General features: G+C 46.7%; 1 protein-coding gene across 2 annotated transcripts in view; it reads right to left on the bottom strand.

Moving 5' to 3' along the window:
- Kremen1 (kringle containing transmembrane protein 1) overlaps positions 1-24,436 on the bottom strand; it is a 65,604-nt gene extending 41,168 nt beyond the window's left edge. The window contains exons 1-2 of one of the 2 annotated variants that reach the window (XM_039091556.2): positions 24,227-24,436; positions 4,400-4,562 (exon numbers count right to left, since the gene is read on the bottom strand). In XM_039091556.2, the coding sequence (XP_038947484.1) occupies positions 4,400-4,562; positions 24,227-24,317 (254 nt within the window). In that variant the 5' untranslated portion in view covers positions 24,318-24,436. 2 annotated transcript variants of the gene reach the window in all.
- Between the last annotated feature and the right edge of the window lie 327 nt (positions 24,437-24,763).

Here is a 24,763-nt window from a genome sequence, read left to right on the forward strand (position 1 = left end):
CTGGGAGAAAAATGGATTTAATTTTTTTACGCCTGAGTGCCCAGATTAAAGTATATGCCGCCACATCCGGCTTAATCTCAAATCTTAAAAAAGTTTATTTCTAGGTGATAAGACTATGGGCAATTTTAGGGCTTTTGGGGGGAGGGGTTCTTTTATAGTTTTATTTTCTTCCTCTTTCAACAGTGAATATCCCAAGTATAGTTTCCAAGCAGCTAAATAAATTTACATGACATAAACTCGGCAGGCAAGCCTACTCAGCCTATGCTGGCTGACTCAGGACAGAAATGGTCACCACAGAGAGCCCACAGAGGCTGCTCGGTCAGACAGGAACTTTTAGCCATAACAATCATGCTTTTTAAAGCTTTACTTCCACATTCCCCAGTGAGAACAGTGTGGAGTAAATGACCTTCAAGGTTCTGGTTCAGAGACATCACAGGTAGTAAAGAGTGAGGCTGGTGAATCAGCTCGGCAAGCGACAGGGGCTGTACAGAGAGAAAAGCCTGCCTCTCTTCACCCCTTCCCAAGCCCCCTTTATTCAGACCTAGAATACTGGAAACCTGACACTCCAGTTAGGCAGGAAATGGGCATAGGGACACCCCCTCCCAACACCAGCTTTGCCGCAGCTCCTGGGCCTGAGCAGACAAGCCCATTGTGTGACCTAGGAGATAAGCCTCTCCCTGCACAAAGGAGCCTTTTCTTTTTGTGCCCTAAGGCAGGTGCGAGGGACAACTCTGCTCTTCCTGGCTCTACCTCTCTGTCTAATGCAGATACTTTAGGCGCGGCCAGGAGAAGCCTGTTCCCATCACTCGATAGCATGTAGACATCTCAGATGTGATGGATCTGAAAAGTTGTACAAGACAAACATGGTGTCAGATGTCAGCTGAGAAATCAAAGTGGCAGGGCTTGTACAAAGCCCTTCTTTAAACAGTATGTCACCGTCATCTTCCTCCCTCTGTTCTGAGTTCAGCTTTGATGTCGTATTGGATAAAACCCCTAGACAACAAGTGTTTATTATCAATGTCAAAGCCATTCTAAAAGCATCCGAATAGCTTAATAAAGAGCAGGCAAACCTATTCTTCCTTCTCCACAGCACTAGAGCAAGAGGCCTGGACTCTGAGGTGATAGCATCAACAGGCTCGCCTCTCTCTTTTGAAGTATAAACTGGTAATTCAGGTCTGGTACATTCCATCAAATCAGAGGGCTGTAGCCCAAGGAGTTAAAGGGGAAGATGCTGGGAGAAGGCGCTCCCAGCCCTCAGGTACAGCCCTCTGAGTGCTACGGATGCACTCCTGCAAGCCTCTGAGTGGAGCAGACAAGGGCATGCATCTAGTAGAAAACAATTGTTTTGCTGTCATTGGAAATTTAAGAAGGGCTCTCCTGAGATCTGAGAATGTTTAGAGGGTAACGAGTAAACCTTTCAGAGACAAGTCAGGGGCAGCACAGCAGCAGACATTTCCTCCGCATCACACAGCAAAGCAAAACAAAACATCTTAGAGACCACAAGTGGCCACATAGGAAAATAAAGACAATCCCAGTGGGCAATACCAAAGATCCTACTCCTTTCTCTAAGCGCCCTTTCCAAGCCAGCCATTCTTAGGAATGGAAAAACTAGAGGAGGGTAATAGAGCAGAAACAGAGTAACTGAGAGTGAGTGTATGTGCATGTTCATGCCTGTGTGTGCTCATGCATGTGTGCATACACGTGTGTGCACACCCATGTTCTTGTGAGTCCATGTTCCCGGGTGTATGTGCATGTTCACGTATATACTTGTGCATGAGTGTGCCTTTAGAGACCAGAGGTCAAATTTGGGTACCATTCCTTAGGTGCAATTCGCCTTTTTTATTTTGAAACAGGGTTTCCATCACAGGCCTGAAACTTCCCTAGTGGTGGGCCGGATGCCCACGGCATCTGCCTGACTCTGCCTCCCCAGTGTGGGGAGTACAAGCACAAAACCATGCAGAGCTTGTATGGGGTCTAAATGTGGGATCTATGGGTCAAACTGGGGTCTCTGAGTGAGCACTTCACCAAGCCATCTCCCTAGCCTGTTTTAAACATTCACTTACTTCTCTGTATGCAAATATATGCACACTCACATAGGGAGCATGTGCCACGGCACAGAGAGCTTGAGGAGTTGACCCTCTTTCTGCCATCCGGGTTCAGGGTATGAGCTTAGGTCATCGGGCTTTGCAGCAAGCACCTTTGCCCTCTAAGCCACCTCAGCAGCTTATACGTTTTTATTTATACAAAATATTAATATGCGAAACTTTAGAAGTAAGTGAAGAGTTGGTTAATGAGCATAAGTAAGCCTAACAATGAACTACAGAGGGCAGGGGCTAGAGAGATGCTCAAGGGTCAAGCATATGCTGCTCTTCTGGTGGACCTGGAGTCTAGTTCCCAGAATCCCACTGGGTGGCTCACAGCTACCTGTAACTCCAATTATGGGGAATCTGACACCTCCGGCCGCTGTGGCATCTTGCGCTTGTATACAGACCCTCCCATACACATGATTTAAAATAATAAAACTCATCTTTAAAAAATACGAATGACAGCAGAGTGACAAGATGGCACACATAATACTTCAGAGCTTTGCCAGGCGGGGTTCTGGGAGCGATGGGCAGCAGGACCATCCAGCACTACAGAAAGCTTTTGCTGGGCTCTGGTTTAGGTTTCGAGGTGGGAGTTACATAGCCCAATGGGCCTGGAACTCACTATGTAGCCAAGGATGCCTTTGGACTCTCAAGTGCTGAGATCACAGTATGCACACAACCATGCCTGACTTGGGACAAACTTTTAGTGTCTTTACACCAACAAATGAAAAACCACAGCAGCAGCGAACGCGGTGGACAGTCAGTCAGTTGATGAGGAGAGACATAAAGAGCTGAAGGGAAGGACAGACAAACCGGCATGGTCTATAAGCCTGGTAATGTGTAGACAGCCACAAAGGCCTAGTGTGTTAGCATGGGCATGGGGAGGGCGGGAGGGAGACTGAGTGGTCCACACAATGCAGACATAGATATGTTGGCTCAGCTGGGTCAACAGTGCCCCATGGTTAGACGCTCATGTACCAACAAACCAGAGTCGTCGTGTGGAACTTGAAGGAGGGCTCTGGAATCATTCTTCCTTGTCCTAATGGCCCAAGAGGCAGATGCACACCTGTCCTAAGAATGATTAAATTCACCACATTGCTAAACCCTGAGTCATGTTATCACTTCTTGGGTGTAAGTAGCTGAAAGGTATAATCAAAAGTGAGTGCTTAGAAATTTTGCTTTGGCTTATACAGACTTGTAATTCTATTTTTATCTTTCTGCCTGCTTTTGTCTGAGAGTGTGCGCACAGGCGTGCATGTGAATGCATATATGTATATGTGTTCAAATGTGTGTCTATGTATGTGTGAGGGTGTAAGGTTGACTATGGAGGCTTTCTCCATCAATCTCCACAGGATTGACTAAGACAGTGTCTCTCACTGAACTCAGGCTAGCCAACATGGCTAGCTAGGTAGCCAGCCCCTGGATTCTATCTTTGCCTTCGAGCACTCGAGTGACAGGTGGGTTTTCAGGACAGCCCAGAATTTGCTTGGGTTCTTGCGGTGCCAACTGTAAACCACAGGTCATCTTGCTGGCCGCCAGTGATTCTCAACTTGTCTTTAATCTCAGAAACCAGCGAACCTGATCAAAGCTGTGGCTCACCTCCCACAGAAAATCATAAATCTACATCTGAAGACCACAGAGTTAGGTTAGGGCTTTCGTTGGAGCCAAACAGTGGTCATGTCTGTAGTCCAGCTGCTCGATATGCTTAAAAGTAGAGTTCCTTGAATCCGGGAGTTCCGGTACAGCCTAAGTAACATGGCTGAGGAAGGTTTGGGTCCTAGATGGTCTGAGTATCAACAGCAACAGCTTTGATGCCCATGAAATGCCCACTGGTGGGAGGACCACCTGAGAAAACCCTCCCAAAGAGACAAGAGAGTGGCCAGACAAGATACTGCTGCGAATGCTAGTATAAACTGAGTTGGAGAGAAAGGAGAGAAGAAGAGAAGGAGAAAGACACGGATTCACTTTTGTTTACTTTTATTTTTGTGCATGTTTCACTGTATGTTTCTCTGTGTACCACGTGTGGTGCCTGCAGAAGTCAGAAGGTGCCTGAACCCCCCAGAATGGTTTCGGGACTGTTCTGAGTTCCCATGGCGGAGCTGGAAACTGAACCTGGGACCTCTGGAAGAGTGCGAAGTGCTCTTAACCGCTGAGCCATCTCTCCGGCTCTGATTAGTTCACTTTGAAAACAATGATATGGTTCTCTGAGTTGGCCAATAGGAGATAAGAAAGCATTCCAGCTGTGAGAAGGGCTGGAAGGAACTGGAAGAGGAGACCAGAGGTCATCTTGAAGCATTATAGCCCCATCTTACCTGCAATAGTTATGCTCACCCAGACCTCCTTCCCCGTTGGGGTATTTCAGTGTGTTGTATGGATGCTGGAAAGTCTCGTTCCAGAACAGACATGGCTTGCCACCTTGCAGTGCTGTCCAGCTCTGTGTTCCCCTATAATCTGCACCATTGGCTGTGAAACACTCTAGAAGGAGGAAAAACAGCATACTAATTTTCTGGCAACATTTATAGTTTCCTCCCTCTCTGGTGAATGTTTTATTTGTTTTGTTTGGATCAAGCTGGAAATGGATCATGTTTTGCTAGATCCTGGGCGGCCTGCTGGGCTGACTGAATCTGCAAAGAGGTACCCTGCAACGCTGGCACTCTTGGCAGCAGCTTGCTGGGGCACTGGGACATTTCCCCTTGAAGTCTACAGGTTGCAGTGAAGATACAAACACGGAGTTGAAATGTGTGGTTGGAGTCCACGAAGTGAACCAGGAAACCTCCAAATCTAGAACAGTTGCTAATAGCCATGCACATGGACTTCTAGGCCCTCTGAGGGGACCTCTGCTCTGGCCAGCGTCTCCATGTGGTAACTAGAACCAGGTCAGCAGCTGTAACAGAGTGCTCCCCTACAGTCTGAAAGGCTGCGCTGACACTTGGATTTAATAAGCATCGGACACAGCAATGCTTTGGAATCCCAATCACAGAAATCGGGGGATGACTCACATTCCCTGGTAATGAGGAACAGTCCTCCCTGCACAGTCTGAGGTGCAAGAACACGGGGCAACGGAGGACGGAGTGGCACTGCCTGTCACCTCCTCCTGAAACACTTTCCTAGAAAATGTGTCAAAATCGTCTCAGGTCCCACGTTATGAAATGACAAATCTTTGCAGGTGCAATCATGCACTTCTAAAATGTACTCCTCAGATTCGGGGGGGTGGGGGCTGAGGCTGACAGGCTTCCTCCCACATATTGTATGCATTAGACTCACAGAGGTTCATGGGAAAGGCAGAGTACAAAGAGCGATGTTTTAAAATTAGCTTAGTTAAAACTGACAGATAGAAGCACTTCAAACACTTCTTTAAGATGTATCCCTAGAGCCCTGACAGCCGGGGGACCTACATCAACATTATTACCTCAGCGCCTTCCCTTCTGCTGGCACACAGTGACCTATGACTTCGGGAAAAAGGACAGTGCCTGTGTCTGCTCTAGACTAGTAGGCATGTGGAGAGCAGGAGCACGGCTCTATCCCGAAAGACATCTGACTGCTTAGAGAAACCGTCCACAGAGCAGCTTTCTTCCAGGCACACCTTCCTCCTACCAGCTGGTCTCTGTGTTTTGTCTGGAATGGCACCATTTACGGACAGCTCGAGTAATCTAGAATTCTAGGAGGCAGAAAACCATAGCAACTTACCATGCCTGTGCAGTATTAAATTATCAAGTGTGAGTCCTCAAGGACCAAGAGGAATTTCGACCAGGGGTCTACGTTAGCGAAAAGCTCAGAGATAACAAGGCACAATGATTCGCACAGCATGGCGGACACCAACTAAAGGCTCAGGGTTGGCTCATCGCTTGGTTTGCTGCTGGCCGCTCCGCAGCCTTGGGCAAGTTGACATCACTCACATCTAGTGTTCGAGTGTGCACCACTCTGATTTAGCACACTCCCCGTTACACAGAGCAGCCAGTGCACCCGACCACATCCCAGGGGACTCCATGGACGTACCCTTCCTCTCCTTCATCCCACTTCCCTGCTGCCTTCCTGAAACGTCCTCTGCCCTCACCATTACGTTAGCACTCTGCTTGAAACCACTGACCATGAGAGCGGTTTAGGGCTCACTTTCTTCTTCTGCTCTACAGCCCCCTCTCCACACAGAACTCAAAGGCCCCAGGAGAACGCAGGATTGTCCTATGGGTGTTTGCAAGGCCTCTCTGCTGCTGGAAGCCCGTCTTTCCTTCGTTACTCACTGCGGTCAAGCCACACTGGTCTGCTTTTAATCCTGGGAACATACTTTTCCATTTCCTGCCCAAACGTTCTTCCTCTAATATTTCCAGTTGCAAGATAAACAATGCCCTCAGAATCCCCTTCCCATCTCCACCCACTCTGCCCCCTTCATCTGTCCACAGTAGTCACTATCACAAGGCCTATGCACACGCAGCCCTAAACGAGGGTTGCACACACAGACACCGGTTCAACCAACTGCACACATGGACGTCTTCCTAGCTGTCACCCCCTGAGTGGTGTGAGCTGACAGTGAGTGTCACACAGCACTGTAATAGTTTGGGTGTTCTAAATGACCTACGGATGACTAAAAGCACATGAAGGGTATACAAATGGCATGCAAACAAGTGTCTGTACCATGGATCCTCAGAGGCCAGAACAAATGCTATACAGATACCAAGGGACAGCTCTGTTTGAGGAGATGGGGTGGAGGGAGGGTAATGTTTGTGCTTCGTTCCACACCAGAGCCCTATTGCAACCTAAGTAATTCTGTTGCCTAATCAGTTTTGGAGTCAGAGGAATAGACAATTCTGTGATTATCACACCAACCTCTGTCAGCTGCTACGATTTTAATTGCTATGTTAAAATATTTCTGCCCTATCTAATCTTATACACCTACACTTTCAATCCCAGTTCTTCTCAGGTACTGGCAGAGAGAAGAGTTTGAAGCCTTCAAACTTGAACCTCTCAGAGTTTGAAATAGAGCATTCCAGGTGAACCAGAGCTGCATAGTGAAAATGCGTCTCAAAACAAAACAACAAAACCCCTTATTAGGCTGCCTACCTTAAATATAGACAATAAAAAAAAAAAAAAAACATCTTGAAGAGGAGGGGCTGGAGAGATGGCTAAGCTGTTAAAATATTTGCTGCTCTTCCAGAGGACCTGAGGTCGACTTCTAGCATCCAAACTGGGCAGCTCACAACTGCCTGTAATTCCCGCACCAGAAGACCCAGTGCCCTTTCTGGCCTCTGCAGCACACGCCTGGCATATGCTCAGGCACAAACACATACACACAAATAAAAAAGGAAAACAAATCTAAAGACAAAACCCAGAAACCCAGTAACAAGGCCAACCAAACCAAACAACAACAAAACCCAAGAAGCAAAAAAGCAGGGCATGGTTGAGGCACATGTGATCCCAGCACTTGGGAGCTGGAGGCAGGGGAGCCAGACAGAACAATGACCCACCTTGGGTCTAGGTCATTCTTGACTGCAAAGTCAGTTATGTGGGTTATGTGAGACGCTGTCTCGGAGAGCAAGCAAGCACACAAAAGCGGCCAGTGACTCAGCCATCCAAACACGCTTTCACACCAATGGCCTGGGCAATACACAGTAACCCTGGGTGGAGTTCCCAAGGCTTTGGTTGGTTTTGTTTGTAACACAAAGGATGTGCCGCAGATGGGACTGAGATGTCCTGTAATAGCAGAAACGACACTGTGAAGCCCTTTCTGCCTCAGTTGGTTTTTTTCAGATCTACTCTGTTTTTAAAGTTTTTTTGAGGCAGGATCTCTTATAGTTCAGGCTGGCCTATGCAGCTGAGACTGGTCTCAAACTGCTGATCCTCCTGCCCCGACCTCTTAAGCACTAGAATCACAAGTGTGGTAGTCTACTCGGCAGCTTCTTAGATCCAATCTAAACAAGCATACTAGATTTTAATGATTTGTTTTAACCATGCTTGCCCAGTATGTTCCCGTGAAAGGGAAAGACAAGAAACACAAAGAGTGTTGTAGACTGACAGTTATCTGTGCATCTTGACTTCATCAGGGTGTGGACGAGGTAATGAGGACACTCTCCCTTTCTGCTGCTAGGAAATTCACATAAACTTTGGAGATGCTCAAACAACAAAGAAAATCACTCGATGCCTTGTGTGTTCCCGTTTTCAGTAAAAGAGAAGGAGTAAAGGCAAGAGACCCAACGTCTACACAACCATTCATGAATGAGTTCAACATTTATTCAGTCCTCACCACTGCTGAGGGCTGTGGCAAATGGACAGTGGATTCTTGGTGTTTCCATGTTAACGGGGAGCCTGGGCTCAGAGCAGTGAGTGCTCAGTGCGACAAAATAGGGGACCAGGCAGGGCTGCTGGTCCCCGATGGGCAGTGAGTGTGCGGGGCTGGGCCCACCAGCCAGGACAAGCGGAATCTTGAGGGTTACATAGCATAGGCCCGCACTCGAGGGCACACAGACAAAGAAAGGAAGAAAGAAGAAAAGGAGTATACTGTTCTCTGATCAAAATCAGCTGTCATGTGATAAGATATACCTTCATTTATATATGTCACTTACTTAATTCAATAATTAGACTTGTGAAGAAAATACGAATTAACATGTGTACCGCTTTTAAATGTCCCTTGTAAGCCGGGCGGGAAGGCTCACACCTTTAATCCCAGCACTTAGGAGGCAGAGGCAGGCAGACCTCTGAGCTCGAGCTCAGTCAGGTCTAGAGCTTTTTCACAAAAAGACTCTGTGTCAAATAAAAAGAAGAAAGGAGGAAAAAGAAATCAACATAGAATGATACTTATGTTTCTTTGGGGCAAGATCTCACGTAGCACAGGATAGCCTCAAACTTGATAGCCAAGCAAACCTCAAACCCCTGATCCTTTAATCAGCCCTCCCTCCCAGTGCTGAGGTTACTGGCTTTGGCACCATCCTGACTCTTCGAGTTTTGAGCTGAAGTCTCACACTTTAGCACAGGCTAGCCTCAGCCCTCTTTGCCTTGGCCTCTCAAGTGCTATGATTATAAGTGTGAGTCAATTTGTCTGGCTACCAATTCCAGCATTTAAAACATTTTCTGATGAGAGTATCTTCTTGGCTTTAATATATATTAAATATATATAATGTTTATATATTAAATATATATAGGTATATACATATTATTCTCTGTTCTTGTGCATGTGTATGGACGCCAATGTGGTATGGTTTATGTGATGGTCAGAAGACAACCTATCAGATTCTTGGTTCTCATCTTCTACCCTGTGGGTTCTGGGGATTGAATCAGGTCATCAGGCTTAGTGGCAAGTGCCCACAGAGCCATCTTACTCCTCTTTTTTTCTTATAATATCTATGAAATTTAGTAGGCAGACAATTTATAGAACTACAAGAACTCTTATCATGTGGAGGGAAGCATGACAGCAATATGAAATGTTCACACAACGGTGGCTGTCCCGAGGGGCGTCAGCTCAAGTGGGTACATCTTCCAAGCCTGTAATCCCACGCGAGTGCCCTTACCTTCAGATATTCCAAAGACCCATGGATGGTTTATGGGTAAAGGAAGGAAGTGGTCCCCAAACTGCTTCCACACAACACACTGAGGCTACAACAGGACCCCCCAGCTTTCCCCAGTTCCTAAGAGTACTGGTCTCTGTAGTCTCGTGGAAGGAGGTTGTCAGACTTACAGGGGAGAGAGAACAGTTTAGGGGACAGAAGGCCCTCTCCACATGCAGGACATATTGAGAGTCACTAGAATCAAACTGATAGCAAGATAAATAGCACCGCATGTCTGTCCCAGACACAGGCCTTCCCTTCTTTGTTTCTGTTTTGTGGAAAGAAGGGTTTGGCTCAGAAGGTTCTGATGCCTCTTTACTTTCAACTCACAATAGCTACAGTCCCCAAGATTTAAGAAACCAGAACTAAGATTCAAAGGCCTGGAATGACTTGAATAGAAAAGACTCAGGGCTTCAATTCTCTTCTAGGCTTAAAAATCCTGCAGTTCTTCATGCCTCTCTAATGCAGGTGACAAGTCTATGGCCACACAGACAGGCACGGCACTTGCCTCCTGTTAGGTCCTTTCCATGTGGCACTTGGGCCCTCCTTCTGATTAAAGAAAAATTACATCTTGAATATATACATTCTGCAATGGGAAAACAAATAAACAGAAAAACAAGTAAGGGCATTCGACATGCTTAAAATCCCAAGCACTCAGAAGCAGAGGCAGGAGAATTGCTGTGAATTTGGGGCCAGTTCCAGGCTCAACACAGCCATATAACAAGACTCGGTCTCAAACAAAAACAGATGAAAGGAAGAGAAAGGGAAGGAAAGGGTTAACAGAGGCTTACACGTATCCCTTTGTATCTGGATCAGAACAGGTAAAAGTCATCATTGAGGTCACTCCCCAGAACCTGTCTACCCTTTGGATACATTGTTGCCTTTTAAAATGATCTCTTCTAATATCTGTACTTAAATCTATATTGAAATCTCTTTGTTTTTGAAACAGGGTCTTGTGGCAATCCTCCTGTCTCAGTCTCCAGAGTACTGGGACAGGCATGAGCCTCCATAACCAGTAAAACCTTTTTTTCTTAGTTTACTTTACTTCAACATATAATAAGCCTACTCACTGGATGTTTGATGACGCCAGGGAATTGCCACATTTTTAGTTTCTATAATGGCAGTGTGTAGTGTAACATATATATATATATATATATATATATATATATATATATATATATATATATATATAAAGAATACTCAATACTTACATTTAGAGATAAGGACTGAACCATGGGATGACTGAGGAGAGGGTGGAGAATGAACTAACAGCGGCCATAGTTGGGAACTCTGGCCCTAGGCAATAGGTATTTGTGGCTTTCCTAGATTATTTTTGTGCATTTCTTAATTCCCATAATAAAAATGGGAGCCATTCTAAAATTCATTACTAGCATACTGTTTTGTAATAAATATCCCTTTGCTCTTCTTGTTAAGAACCATAAACCATAGCCAAGTTTGCACCCATCTAAACTCCAGATGACCACTCATGTATCATGTATGTATCATGTTCTCAGATTACACATTAACTTTGCAAAGTGACCACAGGACAAGCTGTTCTTCTGCCCGAAGTGGACTAAGCACGTAAGTACTCGCTGTAACTTTTGGAGCATCAGTAGCTTCTCTATTAGAACACTGTACAGAGCTTCCCTTTCATCTAAGGAGACAGTGTCCTTAAAGACAGCAGCAGGGACCTGAGGGTGTGGCTCAGTAACAGAGCACCTCTGAGCCTGTGTCTCCAGCATACGTACTTACACACACACACACACACACACACACACACACACACACCATCACAGAGCGGAAGGAAAAGACCGTGCTTCCGAAAGCTATTCTAACTGAACTTACATTTTCGTTGATTGAAGAGACAGGGTCTCATTATGTGGTCCTGGCTGACCTGGAACTCACTACGTAGCTGAGGTTCTCCTCAAACGCCTTCCTACCTCACCCTCCTGAGATGCCAAGACCAGCCTAAGCATGTATACTTGTGGAAGAGGCCTTTAAATTCTTCTATTTGACTCTCAAAAATAGTCTTCTTGGGGTTGGGGATTTAGCTCAGTGGAAGAGCACTTGCCTAGCAAGCTCAAGGCCCTGGGTTTGGTCCTCAGCTCCGAAGGAAAAAAAAAAGTCTTCTTTATAAAAAAAAAAATACTGAATTATGAAAAGACCATTCCAAGAAAAACAGCCTACAGTGAACAGAGGGTTAAATTGTCATAAGAGAGGTCTTTTAAATAAAAATTTTAAAATGAAGCCAGGTTGGTGGGGGGGCATGCCTTTAATCCCGGCACTCGGGAAGCAGAGGCAGATTCTAGGAGATTCTAGGGTAGTCAGGGCTACCATCCTAACCAAAAAAAAGGAAGGAAAAAACAAAGCCTTCTGAAAACCTGAGTTGTCAAAGTAGGAGGGAGGTGGGTGTCGCTCTATCACATCTGGCTCTCATCTGTAGCAGGCTTCCCTCCCACCCAGGCAGGGCCCCCTGGGAAACACGCTATGGGTGTTGCTGTAAACACATGGTTTTGCCAGGAACAGCCACCATGAATATGCAGCAGTGCCTGAGAAATTCCTACTTAGCATTTAGGCTGTGGAGCTCAACCTTCCTAAAGCTGTGACCTTTTAATACAGCTCCTATGTTGTGGTGACTCCAACCATAAAATTATTTCATTGCTACTTTATAAATTTTGCTACTGTTATGAATTTGATGCAAATGTCTGAAGTGCCAGATGTCTGCTATGTGACTCCCAAAAGGGCCATGACCCACAGACCCTCGAATCACCTACTCAGGGTACTGCGAATTGCAGAGTCATCTCCCAGATACACAAAAGCCAGTTGGGGTTTTGCTTAGTGCTTTTTCTCTGTAGTGCGCTGAGAATGGAGGCTTTGCGCTTCACACAGGCTTAGCACACTCACCGTCAGTCAGCTACACACTCAGCCCAGTTTCTACACTGACTTAGCACACTGAAGATCCCAACATACACAGAGATTAAACAAGCCTTAGTCTTAGAAGGGCAGCAGGAAGCTGGCTGTTCTGCAGAGCCTCACACATCCGATGAACGCCAAAGCTCCTTGAGGGACTTCACTGCCAAAACCAGAGGATTTATTCCCTCATGGCTCTCTGATGATATCTTATCCATGTAACATGTAAGCACCACAGTGTACTATGTGGGCATATCTGATGGTATGAACCATCTAATTATCCGTGTAATATGTGAGCACTGTGGTATACTACTACTTCAGGTATTTATCTATACATAGTCTGTGCTATCTTTTTTTTTTTTTCTTTTTCTTTTTTTTCGGAGCTGGGGACCGAACCCAGGTCCTTGCGCTTGCTAGTCAAGCGCTCTACCACTGAGCTAAATCCCCAGCCCCCATAGTCTGTGCTATCTTAACATCAGATTTCACACAAAAACGTTTTCACATAAGAAAGCCGTAAACATGACATTTTCAAGCTCCGAATTCTGCTTTCTGATAGACAGCATCTCAGTTTACTGTTAAAAAAACAACAAAACAAAAGAAACAAAACAAAACCCTTAGAAAGTCAGAAGGTGAGCTGCCTGCCACAGGGCTAGACCAAGACAGACAGTGCTATGGTCCTGTAGGAAGAGTAAACAGGTCACAGGTTCCGGTGTACAGACACTGTGTCCACCTGAGGTACAGTGAGCTTCTTAAACATTTACCTTTGCTTTGCTTTTGGGATCCAACTCAGGCTATCCCACTGTTGTGATGCACGCCCTCCAAGGATGATATGGCTGCTATGATCTTAGTCAGAGCAGCTGTGATTACCCGCAAGAGACCCTCACAAGATCGGGCCTGTTGACATTTCTTCACAGAGGACCTACACGGGATTCCAGCCCGGCTGCACTTGGTTTTGGGGAAACACAGAGGTGCATAAGAGGCAAAAGGTTAACCGTAGAGCTTTGAGAGGGGACAGTGGCTGGAATGGACTGTTTTACGGCACAGTTCTTGGGGACACCATACTCCTGAATATAAGCCCAAGAAGCCCACTCATTCTCCAAGCCAGGCTTGACAAAACTGTTCCTGGTGCCCTATCTGGGGAAACAGGCATTGCTCATGTTTCCCAAGGAAAAGCCAAAGCAACACCATATGCTAGGCAAGCAGTCTACCACTGTGGCTCACACATGTCATTCTGGCATTTGGGAAGATGAGTCATGTGTTTAAGGCTAGCAAGGGGTTAGAGTGAGACCTTAACTCAAAAATAACTTGGTGAAGTGGTGTCCATCTGTAATCTCAACACTTGGAAGACAGAAGATCAGGAGCTCAAGGTCTTCCTTCATCAGCTATAGTGAGCCCAACCTTGTCATACGTGAACCCCTGTCTCAATGCTCCCCACACAAACTATGAACCAAACCATGGCAATCCTCAATACTCCACATCATCACTGAGCTTCAGTCCCCATCTCTGGCCACAACCAGGCTTTATCTTTCCTGTTAGGGACCAAACCCAAACTCTGCACTCCAAAGCACACATTCCACCAGTGGACAGTCCTAGCCATAATTCCACCAGTGGACAGTCCCAGCCTAACAATGCACCAGTGGACAGTCCTAGCCTAACATTCCACCAGTGGACAGTCCTAGCCATAATTCCACCAGTGGACAGTCCCAGACAGCCTAACATTCCACCAGTGGACAATCCCAGACAGCCTAACATTCCACCAGTGGACAGTCCCAGACAGCCTAACATTCCACCAGTGGACAGTCCCAGACAGCCTAACATCCCACCAGTGGACAGTCCCAACCTAACATTCCACCAGTGGACAGTCCCAGACAGCCTAACATTCCACCAGTGGACAGTCCTAGCCTAACAATGCACCAGTGGACAGTTCCAGACAGCCTAACATTCCACCAGTGGACAGTCCTAGCCTAACAATGCACCAGTGGACAGTCCCAGACAGCCTAACTTTCCACCAGTGGACAGTCCCAGACAGCCTAACATTCCACCAGTGGACAGTCCTAGCCTAACAATGCACCAGTGGACAGTCCCAGCCTAACATTCCACCAGTGGACAGTCCTAGCCATAATTCCACCAGTGGACAGTCCCAGACAGCCTAACATTCCACCAGTGGACAGTCCCAGACAGCCTAACATTCCACCAGTGGACAGTCCCAGACAGCCTAACATTCCACCAGTGGACAGTCCTAGCCTAACAATGCACCAGTGGACAGTCCCAGACAGCCTAACATTCCACCAGTGGACAGTCCCAGACAGCCTAACTTTCCACCAGTGGACAGTCCCAGACAGCCTAACTTTCCACCAGTGGACAGTCCCAGACAGCCTAACATTCCACCAGTGGACAGTCCCAGACAGCCTAACATTCCACCAGTGGACAGTCCCAGACAGCCTAACATTCCACCAGTGGACAGTCCTAGCCTAACATTCCACCAGTGAACAGTCCTAGCCTAACATTCCACCAGTGGACAGTCCCAGACAGCCTAACATTCCACCAGTGGACAGTCCCAGACAGCCTAACTTTGAATCCTCCACAAAGGCACATCACAGAAAAAGCTGTTTTGGTTTATGTGTGTGAAATAAGGGAAGACCATAAATGCAGCTGGGGGGGGCGGGGTAGGGGCAGCGGAATCTGTTACACAATCAAGTACCCCAGTTCCCAGTTTTTGTTTTGTTTTGTTTTTGCCTGTGGATCAGCCTTCTGACTGCCTAGCAATCACCTCTGAGAAGTTCCAGGACGTTCTGTGTCAATCAAATACTTCAAAGTCAAATACTTGCTAATTTAAAGAACCCTGTCAGACCAATGCTTGTCATCCCAGCACGTGGGAGGCTGAGGTAGGAGGACTTCAAACACTGAGTTAGCCTCCGATACATAGGGATGCATTGTCTCAAAAGACAAATTAAAGCTCCATATAAGTAAATGGGCATTTACTGAGAAACCAGGCATGGTGATGCATCCCTACCATCCATGCATTCAGAAATCAGAGGAAGGAGAATTCTAGTTCAAGACCAGCTTAGGCTACACAAGAGATCCTGTCTATGAATGGACAGACAGACAGATAACAAAATGGGTGATAAGGCCATGCCTGTGCCCTTTTAATTTTTAAGAGTCTCGTGTAGTCCACTAAGCAGACAAGGAGGATCTGGAACATCTAGTCTTCCTGCGTCTACTTCAAGAGTGGCGGGATTCCGGGTGCATGCCGCTGCAGCATGTTTCACTTGGTGCTGGGAACAGATCTGAGACTGTGTGTTAGGCCAACACTTTGGCAAGTGAGCCTTTTTTACCCTCTAGGTTTGCTTTAAGCAGAAAACACCTGGTTTGTATCTACTCCTTGCCTTATGATCATATGCACACTCCCATGACTTCGTTTTTCTTTGCAGTCCTGATCAGGACTTCACTCATGTTAGGCAAGTGATCTGGCCCATTGAGTTACATCCCTAGTCCCTAGAAATCCTATTTTGTACTGTCTCAAGCTCTCAATCGGACTAAAAAGAGATTAAATAAACTCATAAAACCCAGCTTTCGGACAAGCTTTATCAGCACTGCCTGTGACCTACTTTTAAAGTCAGATGACCAGAAAGTTCTCCAATAACGGAGTCCTGGAGGGTGTGGTCCTTGGTCCATGGAAGCCAGACTCTGGGCTTTTCAGTTGCCTTTAGCTGATATAGGATGGCCAAATAATACCAGCGTTCCTGAGGAGGGAAGTCAATGCCAGGTGGACAAGCTCTCTCTGGAGCACATCATCAAAGTAAACCCTACAGTAACTGTCACTGGTTTCTGCAATCTGGCACAGGGACAAACAAGTCCTCGTGAAAGAACCTGGCATGCAGCAGACATTTGATAAGCACTTGTTAATTGATCCCAACAAAAAAGTCCATCTCAGGGGCCATGCTTCAGAAATGCTGGTCTGGGGAAGGACTAGAGCTAAAGGAAGGACTCAGCCTAGCACGGATCTAGACCAGGCAGGAGTACTAGAAGAGCTGAAAGGCCCCACCCAGCAGTCCCTCTACCAGGTAGGATTGGCAGTGCTGTCACTCATAGACATCCAGAGCAGTTAACACTGAGGACAGTGTGGCTGAGAGAGTGGCTCTGACTGTTCACGGTTGAAAGGCTCATGCTGTGCTGGAGGAGGACCCCGGTTCATGCCCCAGGCTCACACAGTGTTTCCTGGATCTTGGAGGAGGGCCTGGGGCTTATCAGATGAAGGTGCGGGGAGCTCGATTACATCTGAATCTCAGATAAATACTGAGTAGGAATTGAGGGTGTAGCTCACTGGTGAGCACCTGCCTCGCCTATGCCAGGGCCTGAATTCTACCCTCAAGACTAAGGAACACACACACACACACACACACACACACACACACACACACACACACACACACAATTTTTCTCCCTACCCTTAACCCAACTACTGAACAGCTTCTTGGAAGTATTCCCAAACAATGAATGAGGCACACCAAGACTAAAAATTTGTTTTGCATTGACCTGATCTCAAATTCAGTTGGGCATCCTATACTTTATCTGACAATCCTGAGAGGAAGTAGAAAGGCAGAAAATCCTCACTCCATGCAGAATGCTATGCACTGAAACGCTTAAGGGGCTCAGACAAGGACAATGAAAATGCACTACTTTTCCTGCTGGGTCTCATGCAACCCAGGCTATACAATGGAGGCTGGCCTTAAACACCCGATCCTGGTGCTCCTACACCTAGAGTGCTGGGATTGTAGGTATGTGTTACCACACCAAAGTTGTACTTTTTTTCGTTTGTTTGTTTTTGTTGTTTGAGATGGGGTTTCTCTGTGTAACACCCTGGCTGTCCTGGAACTCAATTTGTAAACCAGACTGGCCTCAAATTCATAGTAATCCACCTGCCTCTCCCTCCTGAGTGCTGGGATTATAGGTATATGCCACCATTTCTCTCTGTGTCTGTCTGTCTCTCTCTCTGTCTCTCTCTCTGTCTCGCTCTCTCTCTGTCTCTGTCTCTGTCTCTCTCTCTCTCTCTCTCTAAGACAAAGTCCTGCCTTGGTTTTTCTGAGTGTTAGATATGTGTTGTTATTCCCAGCAAGAATCTAATTTTTGGTCGGATGTGGTGGTGCACACCTTTAATCCGGGTACTCAGGAGGCAGAGGCAGGCAGATCTCTGAGTTTGCGGGCAGACTGTCCTACAGAGCTAATTTCAGAACAGATAAAGCTGATGTTGACCTGAGATCAAGAAGACACAGTGAAGACACAATCAGGGCAGGGGTTCCCCACAGCACTATCTTTACAGGTAGGTAATTCTTTGGTGCAGGGGTCTGTCCTATTCATTCTATGGTGTTTAACAGCACTCGGGTTTCTACCTGCTGGATAGTAACAGCATCCCCATGTAACAATTAAAAAAAAAAAAAAGCCTTCAAGCATTGCAAAATTCTCTGTCCGCTGAGATCACTGAGTTAGGAGAACTGGCCAACTGAAGAGAAAGTGTCACATCCACTAACCAGTGGTCACAGTCACATAACAAAAGACTGTTCTCAAGGGAGATATTCTCTGCTTTCCTGGGGCCCTCCAGAATCATAACAGGGAGGAAAAGGCCTCGTCACTTCAGCTAAGACAATTAGGAACTCTTCAGCTGCCAGAGGTATTTAGGAAGAATCTTGGGTGAGCCAAGCCAATGACGTTCTGCATACATCACAGGAGGCAGGACGGGGCACCCGGCCTTTGAAGAGGCTCTTTTTAAGTTAACCTCCCCTCCAACTGAACGTTTTCCAAATCTCTTCCTGCCATTTGGAAGTTGAGTGATTCTCAGCTGAAAAGGCCTGAGCACACGAAGTGCAGATGGCAGCAGTTAGGGCCCTCACCAGATGCTGCAGTCTCTAATTTGATTGAAAGGATATAATTAGACAACAGAAACACTTTAATGAAAGAGCAAAACATGGAGGGAGGGAAGGATTGAAGGCCCTTAACTGATGCCAAAACACCCACCAGTAATAGAGGCTTTGAGTCTGGGGCACATCGAGGGGAAGCCCCTGAAAAAGACAGTTCTCGTCCTGTTTATTTCCCCATAGACAGAGAAATGGGGATTTTATTATTGTAGATTTCCACTGTATTTTATGTGGGAACAAACTGATTAGAACCAGAAGATTCTTCGGAAGAACATCAAAGAAAAATAAATATGACTTCTGTGGTCATTATTAAAAATATTTTTACCAGCCCAGTAATTTTCTTTGAAGATGAATTTTTATAGATTGAACAGCAGCAAGTAATTTACATACTGTGATGGGATTGGTTAGCAATCCCTACTATTCTAGAAGAGAGCTCCTTGGCTGCCATGTTGTTACTCGATTTGGGGATACTAGGAAAGCTACCAACATCAGGATGTATCTACTTTGGGGATTAAAAGAAACCATGCAGGATCCTCAGGCGGGCTGATGGCTACCTCCATTTTGAATCATCCTTAAAAGTTGCCTATGCTGTCTCTCCTCTTCCCTGGCTTTAAAACCGAGTACACTGTTCAGGTTCTAACCAAGGATCTACATATCTGAAAGGAACCCAGCCCTCAGAGTCTGCAGTTGCTAATGTGGTGCGACACTCGGGTTTTGGGATCGGCCACAGCCCCCTGAGCCCACTAGGAACAGGGCCTCGCCCTTGTGGTAAATTGAACAATAAAAGTTTAATGCTCTGGTTATGTGCCAGGGATTAAACTGTGGCAGGAGAAACTGGAAGCTGGCCCTAGCAGGGGAGAAGCCCCCAGGGGGCCCTACTGCAGAAGTAAGAGGGACAGTGGTAACTCTGCCTATAAGATGGCCTAAGGTGTTGTCTGGGAAGGAACTGCCTAGCACCAACTTCATTCCTCCTCAAGTTGGTACAAGGGCAACCTAAGGGGATAATTACCCAGAAAGAGGACAGGATGGAGAAAGAGATTTCTTTGGAGAAAACGGCAAACTTCTGTAGGATGACAGTTTTACAATGGCCTCTCTCCTCTCCCTGTTCTGGCTGACAGTCAACCGAGGCTGAGGGCTCAGGAAAAGAAACAGTATCTTGGAAGGAAGATTGAAGACAAGAAAGAGCAAAACCTTGTTGGACCTCAGTGCCCACTCCACCAAAGGAACACTTTTGGGTTCAAAGCAAAGGTCAAGGTCAAACGGAACACAGAAGTAACCTTAGTCATCTTACCCAAGCAGAGGCTGCACACTGAGCAGGTCAGATGCCAAATGAAGATGGGGGCTGGAGGACCAGTTCTCACCCCAAACCTGTGCAGGGGCACTGAGGGACACTCCTCGGCCCTGCTGGTAAAGTTGTCCTGATATCTGTCCTTATTCAGGACATAAAACCTCAGACAGGGGTTGGGGATTCAGTGGTAGAGCGCTTGCCTAGGAAACGCAAGGCCCTGGGTTCGGTCCCCAGCTCGGGGGAAAAAAAAAGAACCAAAAAAGAACCAAAAAAAAAAAAAAACCTCAGACAAAGGCTACAGACCCCCCAACTTCCGGCCTCTGCCAAGCATTTCCCCATGAACTGTCCGGCAGTACAAACACAATCGGCTTGTTGTGTTTCAATGTTTCACTTTGTTTTTGTTTTTCGAAAATGCTTTAATTTAAAAAGAAATAAATCAGTCATGCTAAGCACATCGTTGTTTTGTAAAGACACTTTAACAGGGCAACCTAAGCATGGAAGGAAAAATTAATAGCTTAGTAAAAACTAATAGTGGCAGAAATTCTTTTTCCGGTGGTTGTTTTCCCAGTCCTCAGGGTGGTGCCACCTGCTGCCTGGGCTTTCCTCTGCAAACAGAAGATCTCTCAACAGTTTGTTTCAAGTAACATCTGCAGGGCGAGTGAACAAAAGGTGGGTCAGCTCTGAGGTGGGATTATTTCCTTAAGCAGTGCATTGAACCGAGCTGAATCTCTGCTTATTAGTGAACTAAATTCATGTATACAAGCTTTTCCTGGTCAGCTGTATCTTTTCAGAAATCATGGTGAAATATAAAATTTACCATTTCATCTAGCACTTTCTCCTTGCCGCTCCCTCTGGCCTTTTTACACGGCACTGGCAGGCTGCTGGCCTCAAACTATTCTCTCGTCTCAGCTTTCCAGATAGCTGGAGTGCAACTGTATTATCCCGGTGCCTGACTCCCATAGGTATCTAAAAGTTAATTCACACTAAAACGGTCAAAAGGTCCGTTCATTCAGTAAAATGAACCTACTGTGTTGCTTTTTCCAGATCAGTAACCACTTAAAGAAAAGTCAGTCCACATGACCTAGAGCAAAGTTAGCATAAGTGCAGCCTGTGAGCCAATCACAACCCACAAACCGAATTCAGACTGGGTTTTTAATTATAAAAAATTAAAGAGGACAAGATACTGTAACATGTAAAAATGATGTAAAGATTTACATTTCAATGTCCAAAGCATTTAAAAAAAAAAAAAACCACAACAATGAAGCCGGGTATGGTGATACACTCCAGTCCGTGGGAGGCAGAGGCACACAGATCTCTGTGAGTTTGAGGCCAGCCTGGTGGTCTATAACAATAGTTGGAGATACAATGAGACTCTATCGTGGAAAAAAAAACAAAAACAAAAACACAAACACAAACCATAAACCAAACCAGCAATGCCTATTCATTCTGACTCCTTTTGCCTACTCAGTCGGAGGTGAGAAAGTGCATCTGTCCCAGTCTATGAGCCACAAAGCCTAAATAAAACATTTACTGTTTTGCCTTGGTCTAGAGCAGTGGTTCTCATTCTCAACTTGTGGGTCTCAATCCCTTTGGGGGTCAAATAACCCTTTCACGGGGGTCACCTAAGGCCATCATAAAATGCAGATATTTACCTTATGATTCATAACAGTAGCAAAATTACAGCTGTGAAGTAGCAATGAAATCATTTTATGGGGGTTGTCAGCACAACATGAGGAGCTGTCTTGAAGGGTCAGAGAATTAGCAAGGTTGAGAAGCACTGGTGTACAGCCTCAGGTAGAGTTCCAGGCTCGAAAATTCTAAACTAGGGGCCATTGAGATGACTCTGAAGTTAGAGGTGTTTGTATTAAGCTTGATGATCTTACTTTAATTCCTGGGACCAACAGGGTAGATAGAGAGAATTGACTACCCAAAATACTCTATTCTCCACATTCACTCCTTTTAGCTCCCATGGCCATACATCCCCAATAAATAAATTCTTTAAAATTTTGGATTCTAGGGGCTGGAGGTTAGAGCACTGACTGCTCTTCCAGAGGTCCTGAGTTCAAATCCCAGCAACCACATGGTGGCTCACAACCATCTGTAATGGGATCTGATGCCCTCTTCTGGTGTGTCTGAAAACAGCTGCAGTGTATTCATATATAATAAATAAATAAATCTTTTAAAAAAATTGGATTCTAAACTAAAGATGGTATACTGCCTACCACCGACAATTCCCAATATGGATATTAGGAAGCTGTAAGTTTGATCAAAGCTGATCACTTTGCTTTTGGTCCACCTATGCTAAACTCTGAGCATACTGATAGCTGTACCAAGAGTGCCAACTTGTATTGGTTAGTAGTGAGCCCAAAAGCAATGCTTTCTTGCTTTGAGAATTATAAAAGCAAAGCCGGGTCATGATGGTGCACTCTTTTAATCCCAGCACTCAGGAGGCAGAGGCAGGCAGATCTCTGTGAGTTCGAGGCCAGCCTGGTCTAAGAAGAAGGAGGAGAGACTTCCTGTACCTTACACACTTAAATTATTCATCTATGGGGCTAAGAGAATGTACCATAGAGCATGAAGACCTTGCAGGTAACCACGCTCGGGTCTTGTAACAACACATATTACTAACAGGACAAATTCCAGATGAGAAGTCAAGGAAGGATGGTGAGAGGCAAGAAAAGGTTACCACTGCCTCGGCCTTCTTTCTTATCACTTGTGAAAGAAAAGCAAGCATGACAGAAGGACGGAGAGACTGGAGATCATTTGGGGGTGACTACACACTATAATTAGAATAACATCGAAGGGGAATGAGCTAACTGTTTTTATAAAGTCAGCATTCAAAAATGCAAACCACCGGTAATTTAAATATTACAAAGTTGTGCGGAATATAAGTATTGGAATAATTTTTTCCATCCACAGAATTTTAGAGAAAATTACAGTATCACAAAATATGAAATGGTAAGTTTGGCATCTTCTCAGTGTACAGCATTTTCTTTCTTTCTTTTTTTTTAATTGGAAAGGATTTAACAAACTAGTGGCTAGGTTCTTGACAGGATATGATGCTGAAAACCATGTGGTTTGTTTCTGAACTGCTTCTGGAAGCAGAGGGAAACATCACCAAGGCACTGAGGTAACAGAATGCTGAGAAACCAGGCTGATGAGAGTTTGAGTTACTTAGTGGACTGTTTCACAATAGCCATGAATTTGTCCTTACCCAAGACTCCTAAATAAAAGCATACCAACCTTACCCAAGAGCTGCTGCATCTGACTTAGCAAAGCAAAGGTGCCCAACAGAAGCCACCTCCCTGCAAGCGTGGGCAGAATAGGCTCACAATGCTTTCCAGAGCTATACTGTGCCCTTTCCAGGAAGGAAAACCAGTCTATTCCCACCCATACCTCTCTCTCCATAGAGTACATGAAATCCTGAACACGCAGATGACAAAGTGGAAGGGGTTACTAGGTTACAGTTATGTTGACACGTTCTGGCGCTAGGAACGTCCCTCCCTCCCTTTTCACATACTACAAACAGTAGAAGTGAGCAAATTATAGAAGTCCCATAGAAGACAGCAATCACCTAGAAACCACTTCTACTGAGTCTCAGGTTTGGAGTGCTGGGAATCCCTCATTCTGCTGTCCCAAAGCCCAGCTTTGCCTTTTGCCGGGATTCATCCTATAAGAAATTCAGTATTTACAGGGTAAACCAGGTGTCTAGTCTTTAGTGAACTGGAAAACGCTATAAAAAGTATTACTAAAATGTTTACTGGCTGTACATGGTGGAACACTAAGCAAATTGCCCACAATGTATCATTTAATGCTCACCAACACTGCGCATGGGAGTGAGTTATCCCCTTTTTCAGATCAAGTAACGGAGGTTCAGGCAGCTCAAAGTTTGCCTCAAAATCACACAGAAAGTAAATCTCAGCCTTTCCCCTAAATCCAAGCTGGCAAGAAAACAAAGCAACTCTTGAGTTTTCTCTCACCAGCAAAACCCTGTCTTCGGAACATCACAATCTGCAACTTAGGGTGGAGACCCCACTGGCAGGTTCACCAATGCCCCAGGCTCAGCACTCAACAACCTGCAAAGAAACCGAACTGGGCCAGACAACACCCTCATGCCCGTGCTTCCATTGGGAAAGGATTCTGCAGCAAGGAAGGGCGTGTGGGAACTAAGCTTCCATCCCAGCTTCCATCCTGGCCGAGGGCAACATCTCGGGCGAACCGCTCTGTGGACTCGGCCTGGGAAGCAGGACGCCCGGACTCGGAGTAGTCTACACTCTGTACGGGCGACTTTAGCCGTCACGCACTCCATCTCTCTCCTAAGTAGTGAGTAGAGTCCGGGAAAGTTCGAAGCCGGCACGCGGGGCAGATTCCTGGTAAAGCGGGACAGGCAGGTCCACGCCGCGTGCCGGGACAGAAGCCCGAGCATCGGGTTCTCCGTGGTCCACGCGCGAGAGAGGGCGAGCGGGACTTAGGGTGGGGGGCCGGGGTCTCACTCACCGGGGCTGGGGCGGGGACCGGGTGCGGGCCGGGCCGCCAGAGTGAGCGCAGCGGCGGAGAGCAGCGCGAGGCGGGCGGCGGGCGGCGCCATGGGCCGTCAGTGCGGGACCCCCGGGCGCGGCCCGGGGCAGAGGGGGCAGCACCGGGAGCCGGGGGCGGCCATGGGAGCAGAACGGAGCTCAGCGTCGCCCCGCCCCCGCCGCCGGGCCCGCCCCGCCCCGCCCTCCTCAGCACCGCCCCGCCCTCCTCAGCACCGCCCCGCCTTCCTCAGCACCGCCCCTATTGCCAGCAGCCTGCAAGGCTCCACAGCCGGGCCGACTGCGCGTGCGCGTTCCACCCGCGGCCTGCCACTCACGCGCCGGAGCCGGCCCGGCCCCGCCTGGCCCCGCCCTCACGGGCCGCGAGGTGGGGCCACCCGAGGTGTGGAGTCCGCAGGTGAGGGCGGGACGAGCCCTGCCTCTTGAGTCCCCACGCTGAGGGTTGTCTGCGCTGACACGGGCTGGGCGCCCAGTGACCTCTGTTTCACCCTCACCTAGG

This window comes from Rattus norvegicus, chromosome 14, assembly GCF_036323735.1.
Source record: "Rattus norvegicus strain BN/NHsdMcwi chromosome 14, GRCr8, whole genome shotgun sequence".
In the NCBI taxonomy this organism is placed as follows: domain Eukaryota; kingdom Metazoa; phylum Chordata; class Mammalia; order Rodentia; family Muridae; genus Rattus; species Rattus norvegicus.